Source organism: Xylocopa sonorina, chromosome 2 (genome assembly GCF_050948175.1).
Source record: "Xylocopa sonorina isolate GNS202 chromosome 2, iyXylSono1_principal, whole genome shotgun sequence".
Taxonomy (NCBI): domain Eukaryota; kingdom Metazoa; phylum Arthropoda; class Insecta; order Hymenoptera; family Apidae; genus Xylocopa; species Xylocopa sonorina.
This window is the reverse complement of record NC_135194.1, coordinates 13,318,064-13,344,095: the sequence shown is the minus strand read 5'-3', so window position 1 is coordinate 13,344,095 and position 26,032 is coordinate 13,318,064. Positions and strand designations below refer to the sequence as shown.

The following is a 26,032-nucleotide window of genomic DNA, read 5'->3' as shown; positions in this document are numbered from 1 at the left end:
GTTTACCGGGTAGCAGACGCGCGCTCGCGACAGATGCTCAGTGACGTTCTTCGTTGCCCTTTTTCCGCGATTTTCATCTACGCAACCGCTGCTGGCGATCCGGAATGGAACCGCAACTAGGCCAACGTGGCGAGCTCCTCTCTCGAGTAATTCGTGCGGATTAAAAATACTAGCTCCCACGCTGAAGCGCTCCGCGTTTTGTCTCGCCAGCGATTCTAATTCGTCGAGACAGGCATCCTTCCGGAAGTGCACGCTTTCCGCTTAGATCGGTTACTTTCTCGCCTGGCTGGTCGAACCGATTGCCATCGACGTTTCGTATTAAATACGCGTCTCGTTCATTGGCTGATCGTTCGTTGAGCAAAACAGAGTTCGCGTTTCGTATAAATGTGTTCCGCATCAACCTTAATTTAGCCAAACGATTCAAACGATATTTTCCTAGCATTAATAGCGAGGAGAGAGATTTATAACGATAATCCGTTTAATACCCGAGTACGGCAATAAATATTTCGACTGCTATCAAATTTCCCCGCTCTATTACCCGTCCACGTTTCCCAGCAGCCTCTGCCGCGTTCGGCTGCCCTCGGCGTCGCGCGAATTCACCCGTATCCGATACTCTCTGTCCGCGATCGCCTCGCGACGAAATCGCGAATAATTACCATCAACCTGTCCGGTTGCGCGCGTCCGCGTTATTCCCGTTAACGAGGCGCGGCAATTTGCGTATTTTTAATTAGTTATTACGTCGACCGTGCGCGGGCCGGAATTTCGAGTTTTGCTTGTAATTTCGCGTGCGCCCACGGCCCAGCATCGACCAGCAACCCCCGTTTGCCACGCGGAGGGAGTGCGTGCACCGCGGGGCGACCTCCGTGCGTGGTCGATCGCGCGATTCGCGAAACGGAACGATAGGATGACCTACGCGCTCGTTATTGCCGAGCGCGTTTAATTTTCATGCGTCCTCTCGCCGGAAACGAGACCAGCGGCGCTCCCACAGCGATCGGCTCGCGCGCGGACGCCGCTCTAATCCGCGAGAATCGGCCGATTTCCCGGTAATTGGAGGCGAGATGGCGCGGCTCAAAGACGCGCACCAGGGGTAACGGCTCACGGATTTGATCGCTCGCTACCAATTAATTGGCTCTGTCGGCCGGATAATGAGCACGGGAATCGCGCCGGCTAATGTTGTACAACGAGGCGTTCGCGTTGCCACGATTTGCAGACTCCCGGTCTCGAGGATGTTGGTTTATGCGAGCGATTTGTCGGGTAGACGATACTATCTTAACCATTTCGCTGTGTAATACCAGGCTTAATCAGTGATCTTAACGCTAACAACAGAACTAATGACGACGTACGTGATTATTAAAGTGTGCGTATCGTGTCTGAAGAAGATCTCGCAGCCAAGTGCCTCGGCTTTCCTCTGTTCCCCGGTACTGCGAAAGGGTCGGGGATGCGACAAAAGCCATTCTGGCCTGAATTATTCGTTGGAACAAAGAAGATGAACCGAACAGAGTACAAACGCGTTCCACGCGTCTCCAGGTTAATGAAACCACGGGAAACTAACTCTAGCGAGTAACGACTATTACGCCTCGAAGCGACAGTATGAATCAAAAGGGATACCTGGGAGATTCCTTGCCCTCCTGCTGTCCAGTCGCCATGTCGTCCCACCGGCCTCGAGAAGGAGCTTTCCTTTGCCTGCTCGGTGGTCCTCGTCCCTTGGCACGTTCAACTTAACACTATATTCCCTTTCACAACACTTTCCTCACGGTTCTTCAACGAGTACGACCGCGGTGGCGTTCGACGAACATCACACGCATACGTACGACCATCCCTCGCCATCGAACGATAACGCGACGCGATCAACGATCCCCTGGACCATCATCGTCAGCAGTTATCCGCGGAAATGGAAACGTTCACGAAACTCTGCGAACGAATCGCGACACGTTCGAGAGTATTCGAGCGATCGCGGTTCAACACAGGTCCAGCGGCGTCCTCCGAGGCGTCATCCGCGCGAGGAACATCGGACGATAGGAACCGGGGGCGTGAAATCGATGTCAACGGTGCTTCTCGACTGATCGATCGGACGCGAGCGAACGTTAATGAGCTTGTAACGACGGAAAACGCGAGGAGCACAGGAGGGAAAACGCGAGCCTCGTTCCCAGAGGCCGTGGAAGCGCGACACGTGCGAGGAGCCCGTATAAACGTGTGTGCGCGCGACCAACGCTCCGCACGAACTGGCAATTTATCGCGATTTACTCCGACGCGATAACCGCGGACGCACGTCCCGCGTATTGAATACCGTACAGCACGAAAGCTGTTACGGAACTCGACTGACGCCGCGGATCGGGAAAAATGTTACTGCGAAGGTCGGGGCGTCGCGCGGCCCACCGCGGACCGTGTTTATACACCGTTCCTCCGTGTTTATCTGCGCCACCGCGAAACGCGCAGTCGGCCTCGTTCTTTCCGCTTAATTTTCCATCGACTGGCCACGTTTGCTTCCCTACTCTCGCTTATTTATTTACGCGTTTCTATTCAGCTCTAATCGCGCGTCGATTCCGAGAAGAGGTGTTACGTTTCTCTCTCGAATCTTTTCCAACGACAAGTTCGACCGTTTCGCTCCTTGGTAATCACCTCACTGGAGAACACTATGCGAATAGTCTGTCGATGCCTCTGTTTCTTTTTTTTTTTTTTCTTTTACTTTTGGTACGACGAATAAGGGGGTGGGTGCGCGGTTACAGATGGAACGTGCGGAAAATGTTGGTGAGAGAGTGGAAAATAAAAATTGGAGCGATTACGCGCGACGAATTCGTGGACAGAACGTGCGCCAACGCGAGCTACATGGGAATGCGCGGCTTTTAGGAGGAGGAACGTGCGAGTGTGACGGCGCACGCCGCGCTACTGACGACGCCTGGCGTCGCGCCACCGCGCCGTAAGCCAGCAAAGACTACGGGTACGGTGGTGAGTGCTCGCGCACGCGCCACCGCCCGGTTTCCCGACACTTTTCCCTCGGACGATCGGGAACGGTACCTCTCGAAAAGACGATCCCACCCCTCTCTCGACGAATCTTGTCACAATGTTTATGACATTTCGCGTGCACCCCTTCGCTGATTCGCTTCAGCGCCAGACGAGTTCGATTCGTCGTCGATAACACTTTCGTGGATCTCCTATCGAATCAACCCTTTCCATTGTTGCACGCGTTGGCTGACGTGCTTCGACTACGCGTACGAAAATCGTGAACGTTAGTCGTCGAAAGTCGCTGGTCCCTTCTGGCCCACTTGAGCCGTACAATTCCACGATTCCTCCGTCGAATAAAGAGCGAGGTTGTAACGAAGCGAAAGGGTTACAATGCGGCCCCCCCGTCAATTTCGCTGGAGGGAAAAACACAGCCCTCATAGAGAACGACGGTCAGGTGCATCGGAGCGCGGGATGAGATCGCGACCAAATAAATTTCCCCTTAATCTCCCTTACTAATTAGCCGGCGGTTCCCGCCGCGAGGCGAAGGATCCGCGAGGCGGAAAAAAAAGGTGGAGCGCGAGATAGAACGAGAGTGGTTATTTGCATTTATAACGACGCGTCCTGGACGCGGAGGCGAGTGGAAGGCAGGATCTGGATGCGGTCGACGCGCGAGAAAGAGGGGTGAGAAAGCGTAGAGACAGCTGGTCGCGGCCTCGAGCCGGCAGAGTGGAGACATCCGGTTTCCGACGAGGCTGAAAGTCGTCAAAATACACAGATCCCACTGCGCGTTCCTCTTGGGTAACGCTCGCTGCTCCCGCGGGACGGCTCCTAGCCTGGCCACGTCGGAGGGTTTCGCTCTGTTGCCGCCGCGCGGGACAAATGCCCGGAACGGAGACGTTCCTTTCGATCAACATCAACTTCTTCGAGGAAATAACACGGCTAATTAGAGCCAGCTCTGTCCGTCGTCGTCTCCGTTCGAAGGCTCTCGATTTCGCCTCTCGGAGGTGACGATATCGTGCCACGGAGCGATTGGGGATGAAGTGGCTGGGGCGATGACAAAGTTCGTCTCTCTTGTTTCTTTTGCAGCTATAATGGCGCGGAATAAACTTTGAAGATAGCATACAGAGGAGAAGCACGGTTTCGTTATTTAGCGCTTTGTGATTGAAATTTTGTTTGGTCGCAAGAGGTGAAGATTTCGTATCAGACGGGCACGCTTGGAAGAGTGGAATTTAAGTCGACTGGTTCAAAGGCGACAGCTGCATCGCGATATGGTACCGTGGGGCAACAAAAGACGCCGGTTATTAAGTATCGCCCTCGTCATTACCGGGAAAAAGCCTATCATTGTTCGTGGAGAACGGCGCAAGTGCTCTCCGCGCTGGCACGAAACGTGTGCCAGCTTTTCTTCCCACGTTAATGACCTCCGGATACCCCGCCGCGACGATAAAGCAGCGGGCGAGATCGCGCGGAATCGATCCGGCCACCGTGTTGTTCGGCTTTGACCCATTTCCGGTCCACGCCAGCGACCGTGAACCACGCGCACGGAAACGTGAGCTACTTCCGCGGCATTTTCGCGATAGAGCCGGAGATTTATTATTGCTGTTTATGTATTTCGTTCTACGGTATAAATCTTTCGATGGGACAACCACCGAAAGGAAGATTAATTTATGGGACTGTTAAAACGAAAATATAAAACGTTAGACACAATTTCGTCCATTGAGATATTTTAATTTCCACGTGAAATTATTCAACTGCAATGCGAAAGATATATCCGTCAGGTTCTACTCGCCTTTAATCGAGCGGAGTTAATTAACGAAAACAGCCAGCGAAACGCTCATTTATCCCACAGTGGACATACACGAAAAACATTTGAAAAATCCACTGTCCATAGTTCCAACAAAGAACAAGCCAGCTCGCGATAAATCCACAGCAACCACTCGCTCCAACCCAGAAGGGTAAATTAAAAATCTGCCAAAATCCAACAGCAGCCTTGAACAGACCCTCCACTTGCACCAAGACAGACTCGTGTACACTTTCCTCGACTATCCGCGGCAAATACTCTTGGCACGATGGGCGCCTAGACGCGTATGGAAATTAGACCTTTCATCGGACATCGATCGACACCGCGTCTGGACGGGGTTGCACATCCCGCGCGGTGCACATCCCCGCACTGGGTCCCGAAGAATGATACGCGTACGACGAAATATCGACGCAGACGGGACACGTACCACGCGGCGCACACTGGCCCACTTACTGACTCTCGACTGGCGCCGTGGAAAAATTAACTATTCATCCCAGTTGTGGCTGCCACGCGCACAACGCGCGAACCCTGGAGGTATCGAGGAACCGTAGCAATCGTGGGCCAACTCGATGTCGAATTGCTTTCTTCCGTGGGATTGCGTTGCGGCATCGAGGAGCCGCGCGACGGGGGTGGCGGGGGTGGAACGGACACGGTACGCTATCGGAAGAGTTATCGCCGGTGATTAAAATGTGGCGAATCGAAATTGGAAGCGAGATCTTCGTATCCCGGCTTGGGTTTTAATCGACTGCGGTGTTGTCCACGAAATCGTTCGCCGCGGATACCAGACGTGTTTATCCGCCCGCGCCATCCGAGCGTACGATGCCTCCCTCCGAGCGGTGGACGTTCCGCGATTCTTCTCCTCTTTTTCCCTCCGCCGCGTGAATGCGAGCTGCGCGTGCCTTTTATAGCGCTGGGAAACTCGTTTGATCTTTTTTATGGGACGCTTCGAAAGGAATTTTTATTCGGGCGCGATCTTTGTGTTCGCTTCGGGTTATTGTGCCGGATCCGTGGAACGTTTTGTCAAAAATTTTTTCCACGAGAACGTTTCGCTGGACAAAAGTAATGAAAAACCGAGCACGGATTAACCCAGAAAGGAATGCGCGAAATGTAGGACAGTTGTTCGACGAAATTGATTGGATTCGACTGGTATCGACTAGTCCATCGTTAATCCTTGCTGACTTTTAGGCAATTTTAATCAGTTCGTACGTAATTATTGACACCCGCTAGTGCGAATCGTCAAGCTTGCAATCCTATGAAATATCGCGAACGTCGAGATAGAAATTCGAAACGTTCGCAACGTTCCACCCTCCGTGCCCGAGCCCTTTATTAATTACATTTTCGCCCGCCATTAATTGCCAGCGCCGCGTCGATGAATCAAAGGGTAAATTCGCCACCAATTAACTCGAAAGAACGAGGACAATCGCGCCGTGAACGAGTCTCTCGACGCTGCGGCGCGATTTTAACACCCCTTCGACCGACCAGCCCCGACTCTCATTAGCGATCAATTTTTTTCGCGCCGTTGACAGACGACTCGGTCGCTCGAATCGGTCGGGTCCCGACGGGGCGGTTTGTGACGTCTGCCGTGATCGAGCGCGAAAGGTTCGTTGAGCATAATCGGCCATCGCTGGGGAGGTTTAACGCGATTCGACAATCCCCGATCGCGGCGTCGTGAAAACGGATACACCGTCTGTATATTAGCGAACCGCTAACGCGACTCTTCGAGACTATTTGCAGGGTGCATAATTCGAACCGCGGCCACCCTTCATCGCGAGTAATCATTACTGGATAACCGTGCAATCGATTGAGACTTTTTCGCGAGATTGCCTCTGCACACTTGTATCGAACGTGCGTCGAACAAATCTACCCCTTCGACTTCCTTCAAAGGGCGAGGGGGAGAGCGGACGTTGCCAGGTATTTACGTTCACCCCTCATTAACGGCACAAATCCAATCCACGGAACAATGTCGCGTTCCTTTTTACAGCAGAGGAAACAAAAAGCGTCCCAACGTCGTCTGGCACCATTAACTCCCGGCTAAGCGGAGACTTAGAGCTACCGAAAACACTTGGCGGTCATAAAAATGTTCGTACCAAGGGCTACCGTTGCCGGTGGTTAACGTCGTTATTTTAAAACCGCCCTCCACTTGTTTCCGACCGTTTCGTAGGGAACGAACCGTGCCATTTCGGAACCCTATCTGTCTATTCTAAATATACCCCTCGCCCCAAAACGCGTTACTACACCCTAAACCAAAACTATCGTTACAAATCATACTCAAAGGCTCCGGACGAATCTACCGTAGGAATCAGGATCGTGTTAGGATGTAACGAGACAATTATGGAATCGACCGCTTCACGCGCTCGCCACCATCGACGTTAAATATTAATTAATTCCACCCTGACAGCTGAACGTCGCTCGTGACGTGACACGTGTCATTACGATAACGTTCAAATTGATCATTTCATATGTGACGTACAAATTTGTTATTTAATGTATCAGTGTGTGCGTGTAATTTACTGTGCGACACGGACATTTTGTCTATTTCGCGGAATTAGTGCACGTAACTTTGCCAATATGGAACGCGTTATGTAAAATCATGGGGACGCTGTCTATTTAACATTTTGAACGTACAAAGACCTTCGACAATGTGTGTTCGCTGTTTTTCACGCGCGTCTCGCAGCGACGACCGAGTTCGTCGCCACCAGCGTTCCTCCAAGGAGGAACGTAGGAGCGGAAATGGTCGCGGGCGCAATAAAGCATCCCGTCCGGAGGTTTCCATCGATTACGATCCGGCAGACGGTCGATAGGGCGACCTCAAGAGCCCGCGAGAGTGCATCGCGGCCGTCCGACGCACTTTATCCCGTGTCCCGTTATCTCCTGCCGGCTATAACCTGGCCAGAACGAGCCAGATAAGGGGCGAGAGCGCGCCGCGGCGTAACTTTGTTTTTACGAGGCGAAACTTCGCCCCCGCCGGCCACAGCAGAGACGTGGCGATTATTTTTGGCGCGAGCCGCGCGCTCGCAGCTTTGCGAAAACATCCTGCGTTCGCGGAAACGCGCTTTTTAGCGGCCACTTTAAACAGCCGTGGAGGGCAAAGAGCGATGGTTGCATATCCTGATAAGTCTGATGTTGTTCCTCGGTCGTTACTCGCAGGAAGCGAGGCGATAACCGCTCGATTATATGTCGCGTGCTAATGAATTTGTTAACGGACTCACCGACGTCTTTATGGCCCCGTTGAACGGTTAGAAAATTATAAGTAAGAACAGTCTCGAGCAGGCGCTTGGTCTCGATCGATCTTAGGGGTGGAATGACGGTGAAACAAAAAAGAGGGAGGGAAAGAAAAAAAAAAAGGGAAAAATGAGCCGCGAACCCGGCTAATCCCGCGGGATAAGGCTCTCCCCATTGCATTAACATAGTCCCTGGGATGATCCCGCCTCGTTTGCAGGATACTCTGAAGAACGAGCTGATAAGGACCGACCGATTTCCATGCCAAGGGCTGCGGGCCGAAGCTCGATGCCAAAGAGGAGGGTAATTGTATTTGCATAGATTCCAGATCGGCTTTGCTTCGCGGGATTAACGCGTCGTCCCCGTTGCACTTAGTAATTAACAATAGGTGAATCAGGATCGGGACCAAGATTTACGCAACTGGTAAGATCGTCCACTTAGAACGGGGTAAAAACGAGCAGCGATACGACGAGATCGGCGATTCGAGGATCCCTAATGGACGCGAGGGTCGTTCGATCATCCGTCGAACTCGAGATGGACTGATCGCTCGAAATTTTCTAATTACTCAGCTGACCATCGAGGCGGCTCGTTTTTTCAGTTGGCAAGCAACGAACGAGCGAAAATGAGTCAGCGCAAGGTACACATCATTATCGGCCAGCCATCTGGTCCCTGATGAAGCCAGCCGAAACGTCCAAATAATTCCACCGCTAGGACACTGCTTACACGGCTACCCAAAATGCTTTAACATTAATAACCACGAAACGAAATGATCTCGCGCGCGTCCCGCACGGCCCTCTCGAGGCAGGTTATGAAATAACACGGGGGGTGGATCCCGCGTCATTCAGCAACGATTCAGCGTTTCCACAGACCATAAGCGGGCACAGCAGAATGGAGAAGTGGTCCTTTTTCCTTCGGAATCAGCAGCGTGCCTCCGTCAACTTCCAAGGGATTTACCGTGTCACGGAGAGGGGAAGAAAGTCCTACCTACCTCCCCGTACCGTTGCCAGCTTTTTTCCCCATCCAACTCTCGCTGTATCCACGGCAAGTGTGTCGGGAACTTAAGGAGGCACTTTCGCGAGCCGAGGATTCGGCAAGTTTATAAAATACCGTTGAGGGGGATCGCGCGCAGGTTGCGAACCAGGGGAAGATTTCACGACCCTTAATCTGTCCTGGATCTCAGCTCGAGGAGAGAAACCCGCGCGCTGTCATTTCCTACTGGCACCCTATTGTCTTTAGGCTTACCTTCTCTGAAGATCGTTGCCAACAAAGATGATACCATCGCCATTCTACGATGTCGCTTCCGTCTACTTAAGAATAATAGAGCGATTAAACGATTAAATTGCGGAAATTCGAAAACCAATCGATACATCAATGGACGACCACGATCTCGAAAGGAACGATGCTCGACACGAACCCTAAGGTCGAGGAAAAATGGATATTCCGGAGAACCACGCGCGGAAGTAATTTCCATGACGAAGGGCAGTTTCGAGCGCAAAGTGGAGCGAAACAAGGGTCACTGAAGAGACGAGGGAGTGGCTTCGTTAGCACAGCCACCCCACCTACCGCTGTCCGTCTCCCCGAAGAGTCCTCGAGGAAAGCCTTTCTCGATGACGATCGAATTTCGCCGCGCGAAAGTCCGGCGAGGAGACGAGAAATCGATTCCCCGCCCGACACCAAATCTTTCCCTTGTCTTATACTCTTCTCTCGACGCAATCTTCAGGAGACGAACCATGCCCCTTCGTTACGGACCCGGCTGGCAACCAGACGCGCCGAAAATCCCTCGTTTTCGGCAAGGTGGGCTCAAGGAAAACGCTCCCTTGACGAGGCACTGAGCATTCGATAGGGTATGGTCTGATGAAGAGCCCTTTAGTTGACGCGAGGAGCGAGAATTCTGTTACTTCGTCATTTAACATCTCGAATGTCTGTGATTGCGATAAAAATATATTTTTTAAAGTTGCAACGATATTCATTAACGTCGTTCGCGACTAGCGATAACGATATTCACCAGTGCTAAGATCCGTGACTCTAGACTTGAAGAGTTTCGAACTTCAGATATGTAATACAGGCTGTCACAACGCTCAACGATCCCACAGACTACTTAAGCAAACATCATCCAGTCTGCAGTTGGAGGACATCTCCCGACGTTCGAACGCAAAATTTTTCCGGAAACTTTCCAGATGCGTCTCTGGATCGGACGGGCGTCGACGCGATCGAACCGCGCGGGTGTTAGCAAAAATTAATTAAGAAGAGACGGGCGCGAGTCAATTTTCGCGGCAGCTACGCGCGGTACGTTCCGCAGCCAGCCTCGATCATTGCGGCGCAAAGTAGTCGAGTAGATTTATCGACGAGCCCCACCCCTGTTCGCCCTACGCCCTTCCACCGGCGGGAGAGCCTGATTTACAGCCGATAATTAAACCACCGTAAACTGGGGCGAGCCCAGCGGGTGTATAAACGGTTCCAGCGTGCCCGCGAGTCTCCAAAAACTTTGTCGTAGCACCGCCTTGGATCGCTCTCTGGAACTTGCGCCATAAGTCAAGCGCGCGCGCTCCAGCCTCGCGTTCTTCGTGAGTGAACCCACCTTCGGAGAGGAATCGAGGACGAGGACGGAGAAGAAGGCGGGCATTGTGCGGAGACGTCGATTAGCGGGAACGCGTAAAATACGCGAGCTCGAGCGGATCACGGGGGCGATACAGAGCGTGCACGCGCGTTACGAGTCGTAAAAGCGGAGGAAAGAATAATTTATCGGGCGGGCACGTCCATCGAGGACGGCGTACGAGAGGGAGAGAGCGGTAGCAACCCTCGCGGAGCGCAAGATCGTACGCGTGTCGGGCACGAAACGTAGCGCTGCCAAGGGAGAGCGGAATAAAATGAACTTGACTGTGAAATATATGTCGCGCGGCGAGTGTCACGCTGGCGAATACGCTAAAAGGACCATCTATTATTCTATGGAATTTTCACGGACAGGCTTGACCGTCGGGAACCTCTGAGAATCGACGAAAAATTCCTCTTTTTTTCACCGTGTCTGCGGTTGAATAACAATCATGTTCACTTAGGTTAAAACAGCGAGGAAATCCCTCGACTGCTAAATTTGGAAACATCTCGTTCGATGGTGCAATCGCTGTACCTGCTCGAACGGGGATACCTTCGTTCCCTCTTATCGAATACTTGAGAGACATTCGAATCATTCGTATATTAGACTAGATACCTGCACCACCTCGTTTCTCACCCCAACGGTCCTAACGCTACCATGAACAAAATATATTGCAAATAACATTACTGGGAATCGCTGAATACATTCTGGCTCTCCCGCCTCCGGTGACAGAGAGCCACCCTTCGAAAAATACGTCCCTGAGACAATCCGCAGGAAATAGCTAAAATTCCGTCGCCGCCACCCTCCAACGGCTTTGGACGGTCTCGCGTTAACCGAGACCCATTACATTACCCACTTAGACCCTCGCTGTTACCGATTCTTCTCTCGGTTTTATTTTTACCTCTCTTTCCACCGATGAGACGATCCACTGATCGTGCGCTGCGATCCAAGGCGCGTTTTATACGTTCTCTTCGTTGGCGATGCAGCGAAATAAATGTCGCGAATAAAAATAGCTGTTTACCGTCAAATTCTGGTACGCGGCAGGATCGTCGCTGGAAAACGATGCTTACCTGAAACAAAGAGGGAACAGACGCAATTAGAGAAATAGTATCGAGGCGAGCGATCGCGACGATGAATTATTATATCAAAGAGGGTTGAGGCAAACGCGTAACACGAACCCGCGCGGTTGATTCCTGTGGCGTAATTTATTCCACGCGATTTCGCTCTAATCGCGGCTAATTGTTGCACAGGCGTTAATTACGGTGTAAATGATAAAACCTGGCCGTCTATCGGCTGGATTCGTGCGGTGGCGATTACCGCGGGAACAGGGCGAAAATTAAATGCTCCTCGTGGCCACGGTCACGAATCGAGCGTACGCTAAGTGAAACGCCGCGATAAGTATTAATAATCCCAGTTAGCATTATTAATTGCACCTGCGTGTTGTCGATTTACTTATAGGATTAGAGCGGCGCTTGTTTCCAGTCACGTCTCCTTAAGATCCTGTAACTGGCAGTGCATATCCGTACTTACATTCTCGTTACCCGACTGTACAAATACAATAAGAACGTATCGTCCCAAAACGTTGATTTTGTAATTCACGCGCGAAAGGCGTTAATTGAGCTTTAATTGCTCCGACCCTGGGACTCTCCGTTTCTTACAGGCTGCGCGGAGGAATCTAATCCGTGGAACCATCGAGAGGGTTAAAAGAGGCAAAAACGTCGAGCTGCCTGTCCGTCGAGCCGGTAATTAGCTAATGGAAATTCCTGATGGCCCGAGAGGAGGTTGTAGATACTGGATGGTGGGTATCGGGAGGGATAAGAGGAAACGAAAGATACGGGACGGTAGGCGGAGTAATGGCGGGAAATTCAAATGTATCGTTCGAATTATCCGGTTGGTAAGGGTACGAAGGTTGTCCAAGGAAGAGCGAGAGAGGACCAGCGGGCGCACCCTCCGCTCGTAACTCACCCTTGTTTTTGTCCGATACAACTAGACTTTTACCGCGAATTTCGTCCCCTTTCCTCCTTACTTTCCCCCGTTAAAACCTTTTCATCCCTTAAGTGGTGTCGCTCTTTCGAATCGAAACGGAAATAAAAAAAAGGTCAAGCGAATAGGGTGGCAGTCGTGCAGCGACGGAGAGGTCCTTCGCAACCGATCGACTCGCACGGTGAACTAGTCAACCCCATTGTAACCGGAATTTGCCAATTTCAATTCTCAAGTCCGCAGACGGATCGAATGAATTGAAGGGATAATCGAAGGAATACCACTGTCAAAATTTCTCTATGTTGCGAAAATGATATCGAGAGCTCGTGCAACGCCTGGCGTTCGAAGATCGACGAGCATTCGCGTTTCTAATCGTCGATAAGCGAGCCAACCACCCCACGGCACGTAAAATCTCACGCGACCTGCTCGCCCCCGCCGCGCTATCGCATATCTATGAGTTTGTTTATTAATTATCGTGCGAGGACCGTGCCCACCGCGCTCGAGGAAGGACGAGTGAAATTCGATCGCAATCGCGGGATCAGAATCACGGACCGATGCACGAACGCACGACACGTCGTTTATAAAACTTCTCTAAGCCCCGGCCATTTTCTTTATCGCGGCGAGCCGGATACGCAAGAAAAATCGCCGATCTGATATCAACGGTTCGTTTCGAATTACGAAATCCTGGCAGTCACCAGCGAATGATTAATTTAGTCGTACCTGAACGACCAGAAGTAAAAAGAGATCGTGTACGCGCACTCCAGCTTCGATCGTTTCCTTCCACGATATCGTTTTTGTTACGTGACCGAAGGAAACTACGTAACGGAGACGGTATAAATTGAAATCTTCGCGAAGCAACTTGTTGACAAGAGGCGAACGATTTCAATCGTCCGCGAGCTCGTTCCATTAATCTTCGACGCCCCATGCCAAATCACCGGCTCGCTAATTCCCATAATTCAGTTAGACGCGCCCCCATCTCTCTGCCAGGGGTGGCTATCCACTTCTGCGCAAACTTATCTACGGGCCACGTTGGAAAATTAAGACGGATACTGGCTGCAGCTCCGATACGAGCCCACCGTTGGGCACGTCCACCCTCCACTGGCATCGCGCGGCACCCTCCGCGCACCCCAAAACCGACTCCGGACTCCGTCGCCCTTCCGGTTCTTCTCCCATCCGCAGCAACGAGGAACGCTTCTGCGTTTCTATAATTCTCCTACGATTCTTTTAGTCATGGCGTGTGACGAACCCCGTGGAATTACGATGGCTCGTAAAATCTCGCGGAGTCGTAACCGTGCTCGTTCATATTTCAGGGGTGGCGAGAGAGCACGCGCGACGACAACGAGAGGTGGGCTCGGACGGGGCGCCCACGATAAATGCGCGCGTCCCACGGCCACGCAGCCGGTGATAAATATTAGTTTAGGAATAATTGAACGATATGTTTCAACGGTGGATTGCGTTGTGACAGTGACAGGGACCGCCGCGTGGAATCATCGAAACAGTGACGAAACTCGCGGATGCGAGGCGGCACGAGAACGCGCCGCAAATGGGCACTCGCGAACGAACTCGCGGATACATCTACTGGGTGCATCGATGAGATATCATTAATTTGATATCGCGAATGCACGCGAGGAATCTATGGAATTTATTTCGATTCGATACACTTGAAAACCATACGATCTTCGACTGATATAATTTACGGAGATTCCTCGTAAAAGTATGAAAATTAATTTTTCCACCCTTTCTTTCCTTGTTGCCTTTTATTTAATTTAAGCTCGTATAATTAATCCAGCTGACAATTACCGTAGGAAACGAGTTCGTTTTCGGCAAGGTGAATAGCAAGGGATTCGAAATTGGGAGCGAAATGTTTTTTTAATTAATACCAACCTCCCCAGGCTCAAGACACAAGGGTGGCTAGAGAGACCCACCCAGTATAACAACGCATTAATCGGCCACGCACGTACCTACTGCTGGGAACGCGAGCGCAATCAGCAAAAGCGTTCATCCATTCGCTTAATTAAGCGCTTATTATTAATTAACCGTAACGAGAACAGGCCGGAAACGGATAAAACGTCAAGGTGTCGCGCGCGCGTTAATTATATTTGAATATTTTCCGTCGATTCCGCGCGGCCTGCTACTGCCAATTTTACAACCGGCAACGCGCCTGGCGCCTATTCGGCTTTATTAAATAATTACCAATTATTATACGCGCGCGGAAGGTGGGGTGAGTCGGTTCGTACCTCCAGAACTCGCCACCCCCGTAAAATCGACGAGTTCTCTTCGCCATTCGCGATAGCTGTCAGCGACACATTCGCCAGTGAATCCATCAGGATGTATTATACGCACTTAGGCGCGTTTCGAATAATTCTTTCGCGACGAGACTTAATCCGATCGGGTTGACGGTGAGAGCAACGCGTGCCGCGATAAAACGTCAAGGGATATCCACTCCCGTCCGACGCTGTCCGTTTAGTTAAGTCCTCGTAATCCCGCGCGTCCTTCCGCTACTTTTCCTCCGTCTTGCTTATCTCCCACTTTTCCCACTGCCACCGCTGCTTGGATAAATCGTCGCGGTCGGACACTTGAAGGGGATTAATGGATGGCCCAATTAAGAACGGAGAAACCTCGGAAACCGGACCGTTAACTTGTAGGTCAAAACCATCCCTCGAAGGGCGGCAAGAAAATATGACGAGGATCAAGGCTTACCAAACCAAAATCTTTTGTGCTAGAATTTTAGTTATCTCGCCACATTCTTCGTCATATACGAAACTAATAAAATTCCATTCATGTAATACATCTTCAGTACACGTTTAAATTAAAGTGATACATAAAAGTGATCGTATAACCGTGAAATAATAAAGATTCTCAAGTAAACGACAAGCTCGTTGCTCGTGTTTCTTTCTCGATAGACGTAAATCGTTCCTGGGTGACGCTTTCGCGGAAACGTCACGCGACTTTTCGCTGCTCGACGCGGAGGGAAGCTCGAAAGAGCCGTACGACCGCGTCTCGGCTTAAGCGCTGCGTTCACCCTCTCGTATCTCACGATCCACCGGTACACACGGCGGTCTAAACCGAAAATCCAGGCCGCTGCATCGACTCCCGGATCCCACGAGTGGAGTACGGTGTTCACGCTTGATGGTGAACTTTCGCGGGAGCCGCGAGAACGGGTCGCGTGTACACTCGCGGGACCGTCCGCGTATCTGCGCCCCTCTCGACACCCTTCTTCTTCTTTCACTGGCATCCCCTTTATCGCGGCTCGGTTCTCCGCTTCTCTCTCTCTCTCTTTTCCAGAGCTCGTCGCGAAACTTTCGATATCGCTGGAGCTTCCAACTTCTTCAGATCTGCATGCAGCGGATCAAGAGGGTTCGGTTTCCGTGCCCGGTGAAAAAAGTACCGGGGTGACTTTCCGGGGGGGTTTTAAACGTCGGATGTTGAATGACTTCGAGACTGGTTTTTAATGACGTTGCGCTACTCGAACGAGTTTTAACTGGTCCCTCACGAGGGTGGAATCCACGGAGACCTTCGAACACAACCTTGGTAACCGCGAAACCGGCCACGCTGACCGCCGGATACCGACCAATCTCCCGATTAACCCGCCGGCGCGGCTATTACTTATTTACGTATTTCGAAACGCGCTGTCGAATCTGGCCGGTGGTGGTTTCAGGAAAAATCGCCGGGTAAAATGGAAACCGTTGAGGGGCGCAATTACGCAAATGCACATCGCGGATATTACAGAACGATCCGCGATATCGGCGGAGGACGAGGTAAATGGGCGGTCGGAAAAAGGGAAAAGAGAGGGGAGTAAAGATCTGAAAGCACGAACGCGGCGGAATCGGCTCATAAATCCACGAATGGCGTAACGCGGTCGTAGTACAGCCTCGTAGATACCCTTGTAGATTAAGTCACGAACTTTGTGGTGCACACCGGTTATGGGTGCACGCGTATATTTACGATGCCTACGAGCGTTCCGCGGTACTCGAAATAAACGTGATCTATGGAAATATGCGGCGATACGCGGGGGTAGATTGAAAAGCGGCAACAGTGCGGTTCCGTCGTTTCACCAGGACAATCCACGATCGCGAGCAGAGAAACGGGTTCGTTTGCGCGTATCGTCGGCGTTCTCTCGATCCCCATTTGCGATTGCTTAAAACGTGGCGTCGATTAACGTGGGAAACGGCGAAATTAGGAGTTTCGCGGCTCGTCTCTGCGGGCTGGTCGAATAAATGGATAGAATTGAATGGCTACAGACCGGGAAACGGTTTCATTCGGGGCCCCTCATTGCTCCCTGGAGACGTCACGAGGGACGGTTGTCGAAATTAGTCTGTATCTGGCGAGCAAGAGTGCCGCGAGGGTGGCGAGCGCGTTCCCAAACGGAGCTAGTTTGTTTTCGAAAGGCGACGCCTCGTCGACGGAGGAAGACGTATGCCTTTCGATCGGCAACGTTCGAGAGGAAACCTCTTCCCATCAATATCCGTGGCGCAACTTTGAACAGGGTACAGAACTGCTCCGCGTCGAGAGCGATTCTTGCGTCGATTTCCATCAGCGCGCAGATTTACGAGGGACGAACGAAATGTAAAATTCAACGATGGAAAGCCAGCTCGTTAAAAATTATTGCCACGCATCGATACTTTGGCGCGATCGATGCTTTCGGTAGATTACAATGTGCGGAGAAGCGAAGGATTCCCTTTCGACGACCATAACCACTTATCCGTACGCGTGGCCCCGGGGCCAAAAAGAACTTAATGCCATCAATTACCGCGCTGCGAGCATCAGGAACCGGGCAAAGCAGCCCGCTCGAGTAGCCGAGCGGTGACCGCCTTAATCGATTTAACCGATTTAATAACGTAATACAGATTAAGCCCAATTACAGTGTTCTTTCGATACAATGTATCGATGAACGGCGAGACAAGGCTCGGCGGGGGCCATTAAATCGACGTGGTATCGCACGTAAATGGAAAGGAACGAGCACACGTGGTCCCGGCTCCGGGCCCGTGACGAGCGAATCCTTTATCGACCACCACGCCACCCAATCTCCGTCCCGCATTAGTTTCGTCGTTAACGACGTGCCTCGAACGTATCCTCCTGGCCTATGTACGCGCGATTTAATCGTTACGTAAGTGCATCATGAAATGCTGGTCGCTATCTCTTTGACTGTGTAGATAATCGGCCCAATTAAGCCGCTTTCCCACGATTCGTATCGCGACGGCTCGTGCACGCTCCGAACGAAATCAATATCAAATAACAGCCACCAGCAACCAACTCGCGCCCTCTCCGCGCGGCCCTCGCCACCCAACGCTCCAAACCACCGTTGCGTATCGATATTAAATAATTTGTTACTTTCCGCCGGTTGCCGGTAATCAGTCTGTAAAATTTTAACTTATAATCCCACCCCTCTCGCAACAACCCACCCCCGCTCGCCCAATCGGCTAAACCTGGATTATACGCTGACAATGGGCACCGTAGCCGGTTGTTCGGGAACGAAACATAAAGTTCGCGGGTTTGTAACCGTGAAACGTTAATCCGCGACGCCATTCGACCGCGCGGAATTTTATTTACCGCCGCGGATCGGGGGAAGGACTCGACGTCGATGAAGGAGGAAAGTGGGATGACGGACGATACGTACGATAGGGATGAAACGAGCACGGAACGGGTTCGTAACAGGGTACAGAGAGACAGAGAGAAAGAGAGACGGTCTAAATATACGCGAGCGACGAACGATCCCGCCGAATTCGACGCGTTTTCCTTTCATTTATTTTCGCGCGTGTCCAACGGGGAGCGGGCCGTTTAACGCCGCTAGTTGTATCGCCAAGCGTCGTTTCACCCGTTCCGCGCACCGTTTCTTCGCGACATTCTTCTCCTTCTTTTCTCCCGCTCGTTCCCCTCCGTGGGATCACCAAGAGCGTCGCCAGCGTTCCGCCAACTCTTTCGTCGACCTCACGACGCTTTTAGACCCGCGGAACGCCGCTGGAATAGTGTCTAATCGCGTTCCTCCTATTCGCGTTCGGATACGGATTCCTTTTAGTCGACAGCTGCTCTTATCCCGCTTAATTAATCGCGAAATAAAAGGAGCGCAGGAAAGAAGAACGGTTAAACAAGTCCGTGAGACTTCGCTCGCGTACCACGTTCCCACGTCGCGTCTCTGGATTCCCAGAATCGCAGCCACCCCGAGATCTACCCCCAAGTCGGTCGCACGATGCTCTTCCTGGCCAGATCTGAACGCTCGTCGTTGCCACTCGACGATCGGAAATATCTTTCTCCATCTTTCGAGTCCATCTTTCAAACGGTACCAACGCCACCCCTCTGCGCGTCTCCAGCGTAACGCGCCGTGAAACTGGCGAACAAATGAGCGGCGTTCAATTAGTTAACGAGGCGTCGCGTCGCGGGTACTCGTTCGATGGTGACCGCGTTCGATTCGCGGCCAGTTACGACGCCAACGGAATTCTCTGTTTGCCAAGCTAATGACCAGTGCCCAGGGTGTCTGGTAATCAAGCGGACAAGGGCCGCTAGTTTCGAGGCGTCCGCAACTTCGACGTCTCCGTACGCGACTATGCAAACGCGTCCTTCTCACCCTTCGAGCCAATACTCTTCGTGAATCGACGTATTCACGGCTACGCGGCTGAACGACGAGGCCGGTTTCCAATTGCGAAATTATTACGCCGCGTCCCCGTGGTTGACGGTACATTGGGCACGCATAATTAATTCCCAGAGTCGTAAAGTGTCGCGTGAAATGAACGGAACCGAGGAATGTTTATGCCTTCGCGTTTATGATGACACGAGAGTGGGAAGTTTCGAAGGACCGATATAATTTGGAGATGCTGGGGTCTGACGATGATCTGTCTGCCGACGAATTGTGGATATCTTCTGCTGAGTGTTATATTTAATTGACTCTGGCAAGTAATGAGAGAAGATGCGGAGTAATCGAGGTAACACCAACAGAGACTCGAGCTTATCCGCTTGGAGCTTTTCGAACGAGAGGCGTTCGTTTTTCAGCGTGCGTATCGCGGAATTCATTCGCCCATATCGAGCGTAATGAAACTGTCGGATCGCGATGATATCGTGGACGATCGACACGGATCTGTCCGCGTGTTTCGACGCGCTACTGACGGCGGCTCGTAAACAGCGGAACGCAATCGTCGCCCGTCGCAATTCGCGGCCCGTTTCGCCGGCAGTTCTGCTTTTCCAATTTAGATAAAGACCGTCCGCGAAAATTAAGCGATCGCGACCGGTTCCGCCGACAGTGGTTTACGGCGTTCGCTATCCCGCTTCCGCGGACGGGCACTCGTTCTCCAATTTAAAAGATCGCGCGTAAACGAGAGCCCAAGAGAAGGTTAATTTGCACGGCTAATTGATTTGCGATTTGCGTCGATAATGGATCTAGGTTTACGACGAAAGTGACGCGTCCGTTTCGTTTATAAGCAGAGACGCGATTTCTGACGGCGAGTGTCGTGCAGATTTCGCGTGAACGAGACCAGAATCGAGGATGAATCGACTGTTTCTGATACTACTGTTCGTGTGCGTCGCCACGGCGACACGGTGCATCGTTAAGGACGACAAGGTACAGAGATACGAGCTTGCCATACCGAACAAACGCGTGGTCCAATCGTTTCTGGTAAATCGCGATCATGTTCTAATCGTCCTTGGTCCTTCGTCCGCAGGACGAGCCAGAGGTTCACGTGATCCGCTTAGGAGAACGCAGTGGAGAGTCAGTGAGTAAAAGAGGCTTTCGCTTCGACGCTTTCGTAGTAAATCACTTCCGAGGGGTGGCAAAGAACACTTTCTCGGTTCGAAATTTCGACTGCACGGCGCGAGATTGCTCGTGGCTGTTCTAAGAGATATTCGACACGCTTTCGTACGTTCGATCCATGAAATTTTATTTAACGAACTTCATTCGAAACGGTAGGACGAGTCGGACGTAGTGGCCCTGCAGTTTCCGGACAGCAGACGCAAACGGGAAACCCATGACTTTTGCAAGAAGGACGGTGACTGCGCCAGGGAGCAGATCTGCGTTCCCTATATAGGATGCAGTGAGTATAGCGAGTTGCTTTCGATTTCGTGAGAATAGAAATTTGTCTCTCTCTCTATTTTATAGTTAAAGGACATCGAAAGAACCTCACTAGCGTGCGAACCGCTTGACACCTCCAAATAACGCGCAACCAACTCTATCATTCGTAGTAAAAAACCACTAGTAGTAGGCACACCCTGATACGCTGTACGTAGCAATGACAATAAAGCATTGACTGGCATTGAAAAAATCTAAACAATTCTCGCGTCTCTTCCGTCGCCAATTATACTCTAATAAAGTTAAAGGACAATCGCGCGGGTGCAGGGCGGTTTAATAATAACTTCTTCCGCGAGTTCGATAAGAAAACGACGAAGGGAAGGAAACAGTGGCGCGGAGGGACAAAAGGAATCGCGGTGAGACAGATGGTGCGCCGCGATCGGGTCTCATTAACGCTTCGAAACAGAGGAAAACGAGAGCGTGGAGCGTAAGAAAAGGGGTGGTTCAGTCATCGTAAATTTATCGGGAACAACTGGCTGGTTGGCAGAGAGAAAGAGAGATCCCCTCCCCTGACGACACCCCGCCAAGCCCCGTGTCCCGACCGCAATCCCGCGGAACCGGCCCGAGGAAGAGGCTCATAGATTTACAGTTAAAATCAATTAGCCCCTAATTGGCTTCGAAAGGTTTATCGCGAGTATCGTTTTATTGGGAAGACGGCTGGCCGGAGTGGCGACTCGGAAGCAAGATTGATAGCCCTCGACGACGTCGGGAATTAGTTGGAATTTTAAATTCGAATCGGCGGGAAGCAATTTCCAGCGGAGGGTAGTTTTGCGTACACCCCTGTCCATAATTCATCGGGCGGTTGATAAGTTTCGAATAAAGAAATGCCGCTATCGCTCGCTAATTACTCATGTCCCGGTGAACGTTTAATTGCGCCGTCTTTTCAACCCTTCGCCCTCCTGCCAAGACGAACTGAATCGTTGATAGCGCGAGGGGAATTTGAATTTGAAATTTCTCCACGACGCGGTGTTCTCGCGAACGAAAATACGTCCCAGTTAGTCGCTGTAGCGCAAGAATCTATCGTTTCAAAAGCACACGAACAACTCCAGGATACATGGATAATCACTCGCGATTTTCCCCGTTCTCGACGAGAAGTTTCGAGCAACTCCCCTCCCAGAGAAAGACTTTGGAAATCCGTAATAAACTTCGTCGCGTCTTCGTCACATAGATACCCTCCTGTTGCGGGCCGTTCGAAAAAAATTCCGAACGGCGATCGAGTCCACCGGAGGAATCAACGAGAAAACGAGCAGATGGAAGAACGAAGAAGAAGTGGCAGCGAGTGGGGAAGGGGATCACGAGTTCCTTGTGGTTGGGTATCTACGAAAGAGGGAAGAAAAAGTACGACGGTACTCTGCTATCGCGGAAAGATACTCCTCGACCAGGAAACTTTGCGTTACGTGCCGGTGCAGGACGAAAGAGCAGTCGTTAAAAGCGTTCGTGGTCCTTCGAAGGTGCTCGTATCCAGGCTTCCTTCGATTTTGAATTCGACGCTTCTCAGAACTTTACCTTCGTAACACGGAATAAAAGAACGCACAGTCGCTGTTGCCAATAGAGATTATTAAGAAACATCGTTCCACTGGATATAAAAGTGGCACGAGCGAATAGGAACGAAAAACTCGAACGCGACGAGGTACGATGTTCCAGCGGCGGGGGCGGGCGATTAATTGCCAAAATAACTGCAAACACGAGGAATCGTTTAGGCGCACGACTCTGGGAACATTGTTTACCGTGGATACAGCCGGCTGGAATGCATGTCCCCGTGGACACGCGGGACATAATATACGGGGACAGTTACCGCCCTCGGCGACGTATATTACCCCCCACCTAAGTGGAGCTCTTTCGTTTCGTCCTGGCGAACGACCGCGGTGAAATATTCCGCGTGGCTCGCGCCAGACACCCGCATGATTCAGGAGAACCCGATCGATCGCTTTCGAGGCCCATCGACGCACCCTCCTCGCGTACATCCGTGGTTCATCCGAGCGCTGTGCAGAACCAGCGCCAACGTGCGCTCCCGCGGTTCTACACTCGCCTTCGAGTCGCGTGACATCGCGGAAGACGAATGTCACCGCTGTGACAGAGGACAGAGTCCAGCCAACGGTGAATTAAATCTTCGACTTGTTCAATTGCTCGTTTCCTCGATGACACTCGACGCCAGGGTCACGCGATAGTAGCCGTGGTTGCGGTAACCTAGTGGACACGGAGTCTGGATGGGTGCCAGGGTGACTCTGATGCACCCTTCGTTCGATAGCGTACTGGTATGCAACCAGCTAATTGTTCGCTGGATTAATATCTCGTTCGCAGCTCGTGTACGCGCGCGAGACGTAGGAAATAGTGAACTCAGGTAATGTCGCGTTATCTCGATCATCGATCGAATTGATTGGATTTGCATACAATACGCACTATCTATTAATGAGCGGTCCCTTTGATCCGTCATACGCGCGAGACAAATTCGAAACTGCGAAAGAGACTCGAACCGCCCCATTCCAATGGCACGCGAGCGGCACCGCTCGAGGACAGCCATTAACATTTCCGCGGGCAGCAAACGAACATCCAGAGAACAAGGTTGATTAAAGCGCGCGTGCGTTCGCTCGACTTGGCGCGCGACAAACAGCCCTGTCGCGGCGACCAGGAATCGAGTCGTTCAACCGTGGCCCGGACCTTTAACCCGCCGCTCGGCTCGGTCTCCGGAGAGAATGCGCCGTGGCAAGACCAGCAAAACGGAGGTGTCGCTCGAGCGGCACGCTTTATTTTCGTCCGCGATCCGCTTCGAGGGCTCAGTGAATTTATTCAACGTCCGTAGACGTCGCGTCGCGGTGATATCGCGAGGAAAAGGCGAACGAGGCGGAGAAAAATACGCGTGACTGGCACGTGTCCCGTCGCGAGGCACGCGTGAACCTTCTCCATGGCCGCGAGAACCGCGTAGACGGCGTTTTAAATCGTCCAGAGAAAAATGTCTGCCCGTCCGCGGCTGACGCTGGCTGCTCTCAACCCTCTCGCGGTGGCACGCGTAGCGCGATGAAAAATATTATCAGATTACAACGAGACACAACCGTGAGCTGCGGTACGCGGGTAAACTCGACTCTCGGGTCCAACTGGGATAGTATTACTCTCAGGTGAACATGCGCTCGGCGAGCAGATGAACAGTAACGCAAACGCGTGGCTGCGGCCGTCCCACGAGAAGCGATCCGCTCGTTTAAGCAGATAGAGCCAACTGAACGGTGCCGTGCCACGCGTCTCCGCTGGCGGCGACGGTGGAACCAGAATCGCTGCTTCTGTTTGCACTTCTCGTCTGTGGTCAATTGTTTCAAGATAGTCAAATGCTCGAGGCGCTCCAAGGGCTGTCTAAATAGTACTCTCGACGAGCAGCGAGATCTCGTGTACAAAGTGCAAAGATAAATAGAATTCGGGATGTGCTTCAGCGACTACACGCAGAAAGAATCGGTGAAAATCGCCCTCTGACACTCTCGACCGTCGGCCAATCAACCGAAACCACCCCGGTTCCTCCTCGATCCCACTTCCCTCCGCGAATTAATGAAGGCCTTCCCCTGTTCGCCACTTTTCGCGTTGTTTATTCAGGCTCCTTCCCGATGACGCGATTTTAAGCACCGGTACTCGACGCGGGGAATTCGCGTGGGCGAGAGTGCTAAATGGTGTTCCGCGGACGACGCCGCGGCGACTGTCAGGGGGTGCTTTTTCGTCTGATAAATTCACCGCGCTGGGGCAAAAGGACGAGCGATCCGCGGGCGCATAAACGCAGCGATCGGTCCGATGCGAACGTTATTAATAACGTCCCCTGGCCTGGAAACTGATCACTCGGCTGCGCGCAGTTTCTCAATTAAATAACCGCGTGTACTCGCGAAAGATTCCCCCGGCAGGGTTGAACGAAAATTCCCGCGCGAGAGACGAGCCCTTTGAAGTCTCCCGAAGGAACAGCCAGACTTAACGGTTTGCGAGAGGCGCGTATTAAAAAATTCCATCCTCGAAATTTCAGGAATCCAATTTTTCCTCGGCTCGATGCGCCACGGCTCGTTACCGTAGTCTCGGGAGTAAAGGAGCCTCTCCCGTTGGAAACAGAGAGGAACGCGCGGAGGAAGAGAGTAGAAGGTGGGGTAGATTTGTGGGTTTAAGTATGATTTAGCGCGCGAGCGGAAATAATGCACCGCGAGGCGTCGTTGCTCGCGTCGTTTTCCCAGCATCGCTCATCCGGCTAACTAGCGGCCGATTCGCGACGCTCCGGAGCGCGCGATTCCAAGACGCGCGAGGCGGGACTCGTTCGAGATTTGTCGCCAAGGATTTGTCGGGCAACGCGAAGATATTGCAGGCGTCGCGAGGAGATATGAGCCGAAACAGACGCACCAGTGGTACTGATGCAAATGGAGAAGGTCTTCGAGCGACTTTACGACTTGGTTCTCGTGTCGGGGTATCCCCGCTAGATTTACAAGTAGTAGACGAGCAAGGTGAAAAAGGCGAGAGAAGAGCCGCGAGACGCGGCGCCGAGGAGGGTATAAATTTCTTTTGATGCGAATGAAAGTTCCACCTCCGTGCTCGGACCTTCGCAAGCTGCGAGTCAAAGAAGGAAGGCGACGGTTAATTTCGTCGGACGAGGGGCTAATGAAAAATTAATAGGAGCGCAACGAAAGTGCACGGACCAGGGAGAACCTGAGAAACGCGGGAGGGAGGGACAGAGGGATGGACAGGGAAAGCTGCGGGAGCCCGTTAGCAAGCACGGAAGTCATAAAGAGCCAGCAAATCTTTTCATTATCGCCCGGCGTAAGTGATACGTATATCATACTAAAGCGACCATTTCAACGGCATTATATCCGGGTGGAGGCTGATCCAGCCACCGCCATAGAGGCCATCGCGGACGGTTTTCACGCCACGTTCCCGCGTAAGTGCGTGCGGGGATTAAGGTGGCTCGTTTTCGTTTCGCACGCCTACGGGGTGGATGATTTTTCATCGCCGTTTTCGACCGTTCTATATCACCTCGACGAGTATCAGTCGCAGACGTATCTATCGCGAAGGTGATTCCGTTTACGAGCGCGGAATCTGGCGTGCGTGGAGGAAAAAACAGGGAGAAAATAAGGGGGGTTGTACGTCATCCGCGTAGGCGCCGTATAATTGCGATTCACGGGAAGTTTATCGTCCGCGGGGGCTGTTAACATAATGGGAAGCTTTACGGCCGGGAATTAATTCTTCTTTCGTGCAGCCGAACTTCATCGACCTTTCGTGTCCAGATAACATCGGGGCCTCTTCGCCGGGACGCTCGTGGCTGCTCAATTAAACGTATTAGATTCGATGTCGTGCATGTGCATTTCGAGCCGGGCCGCAGGCGCACGTAACGACCTTTCCACCTTTTTATGAAAACGTTACGACGTTTTCCGAGATAACGCTGGCTTAATGGCTTGTTTAAGCCGCTGCCGCGTGTAATTAAGAAGGATAATTACCGAAC

The 26,032-nt window shown here is 51.9% G+C and overlaps 2 protein-coding genes across 4 annotated transcripts in view; one reads left to right on the top strand and one right to left on the bottom strand.

The window, feature by feature from the left end:
- The window catches only part of LOC143433053 (uncharacterized), a 272,042-nt gene that overhangs the window by 116,877 nt on the left and 129,133 nt on the right, over window positions 1-26,032 (bottom strand). The gene's annotated exons all lie outside the window — the stretch shown is intronic.
- On the top strand, window positions 19,936-20,673 carry LOC143433061 (uncharacterized). The gene is made up of 4 exons (XM_076910173.1): window positions 19,936-20,079; window positions 20,180-20,230; window positions 20,425-20,548; window positions 20,614-20,673. Exons 1-4 carry the CDS (start codon window positions 20,005-20,007, stop codon window positions 20,655-20,657), a joined length of 294 nt encoding a protein of 97 aa, XP_076766288.1. The 5' UTR covers window positions 19,936-20,004; the 3' UTR covers window positions 20,658-20,673.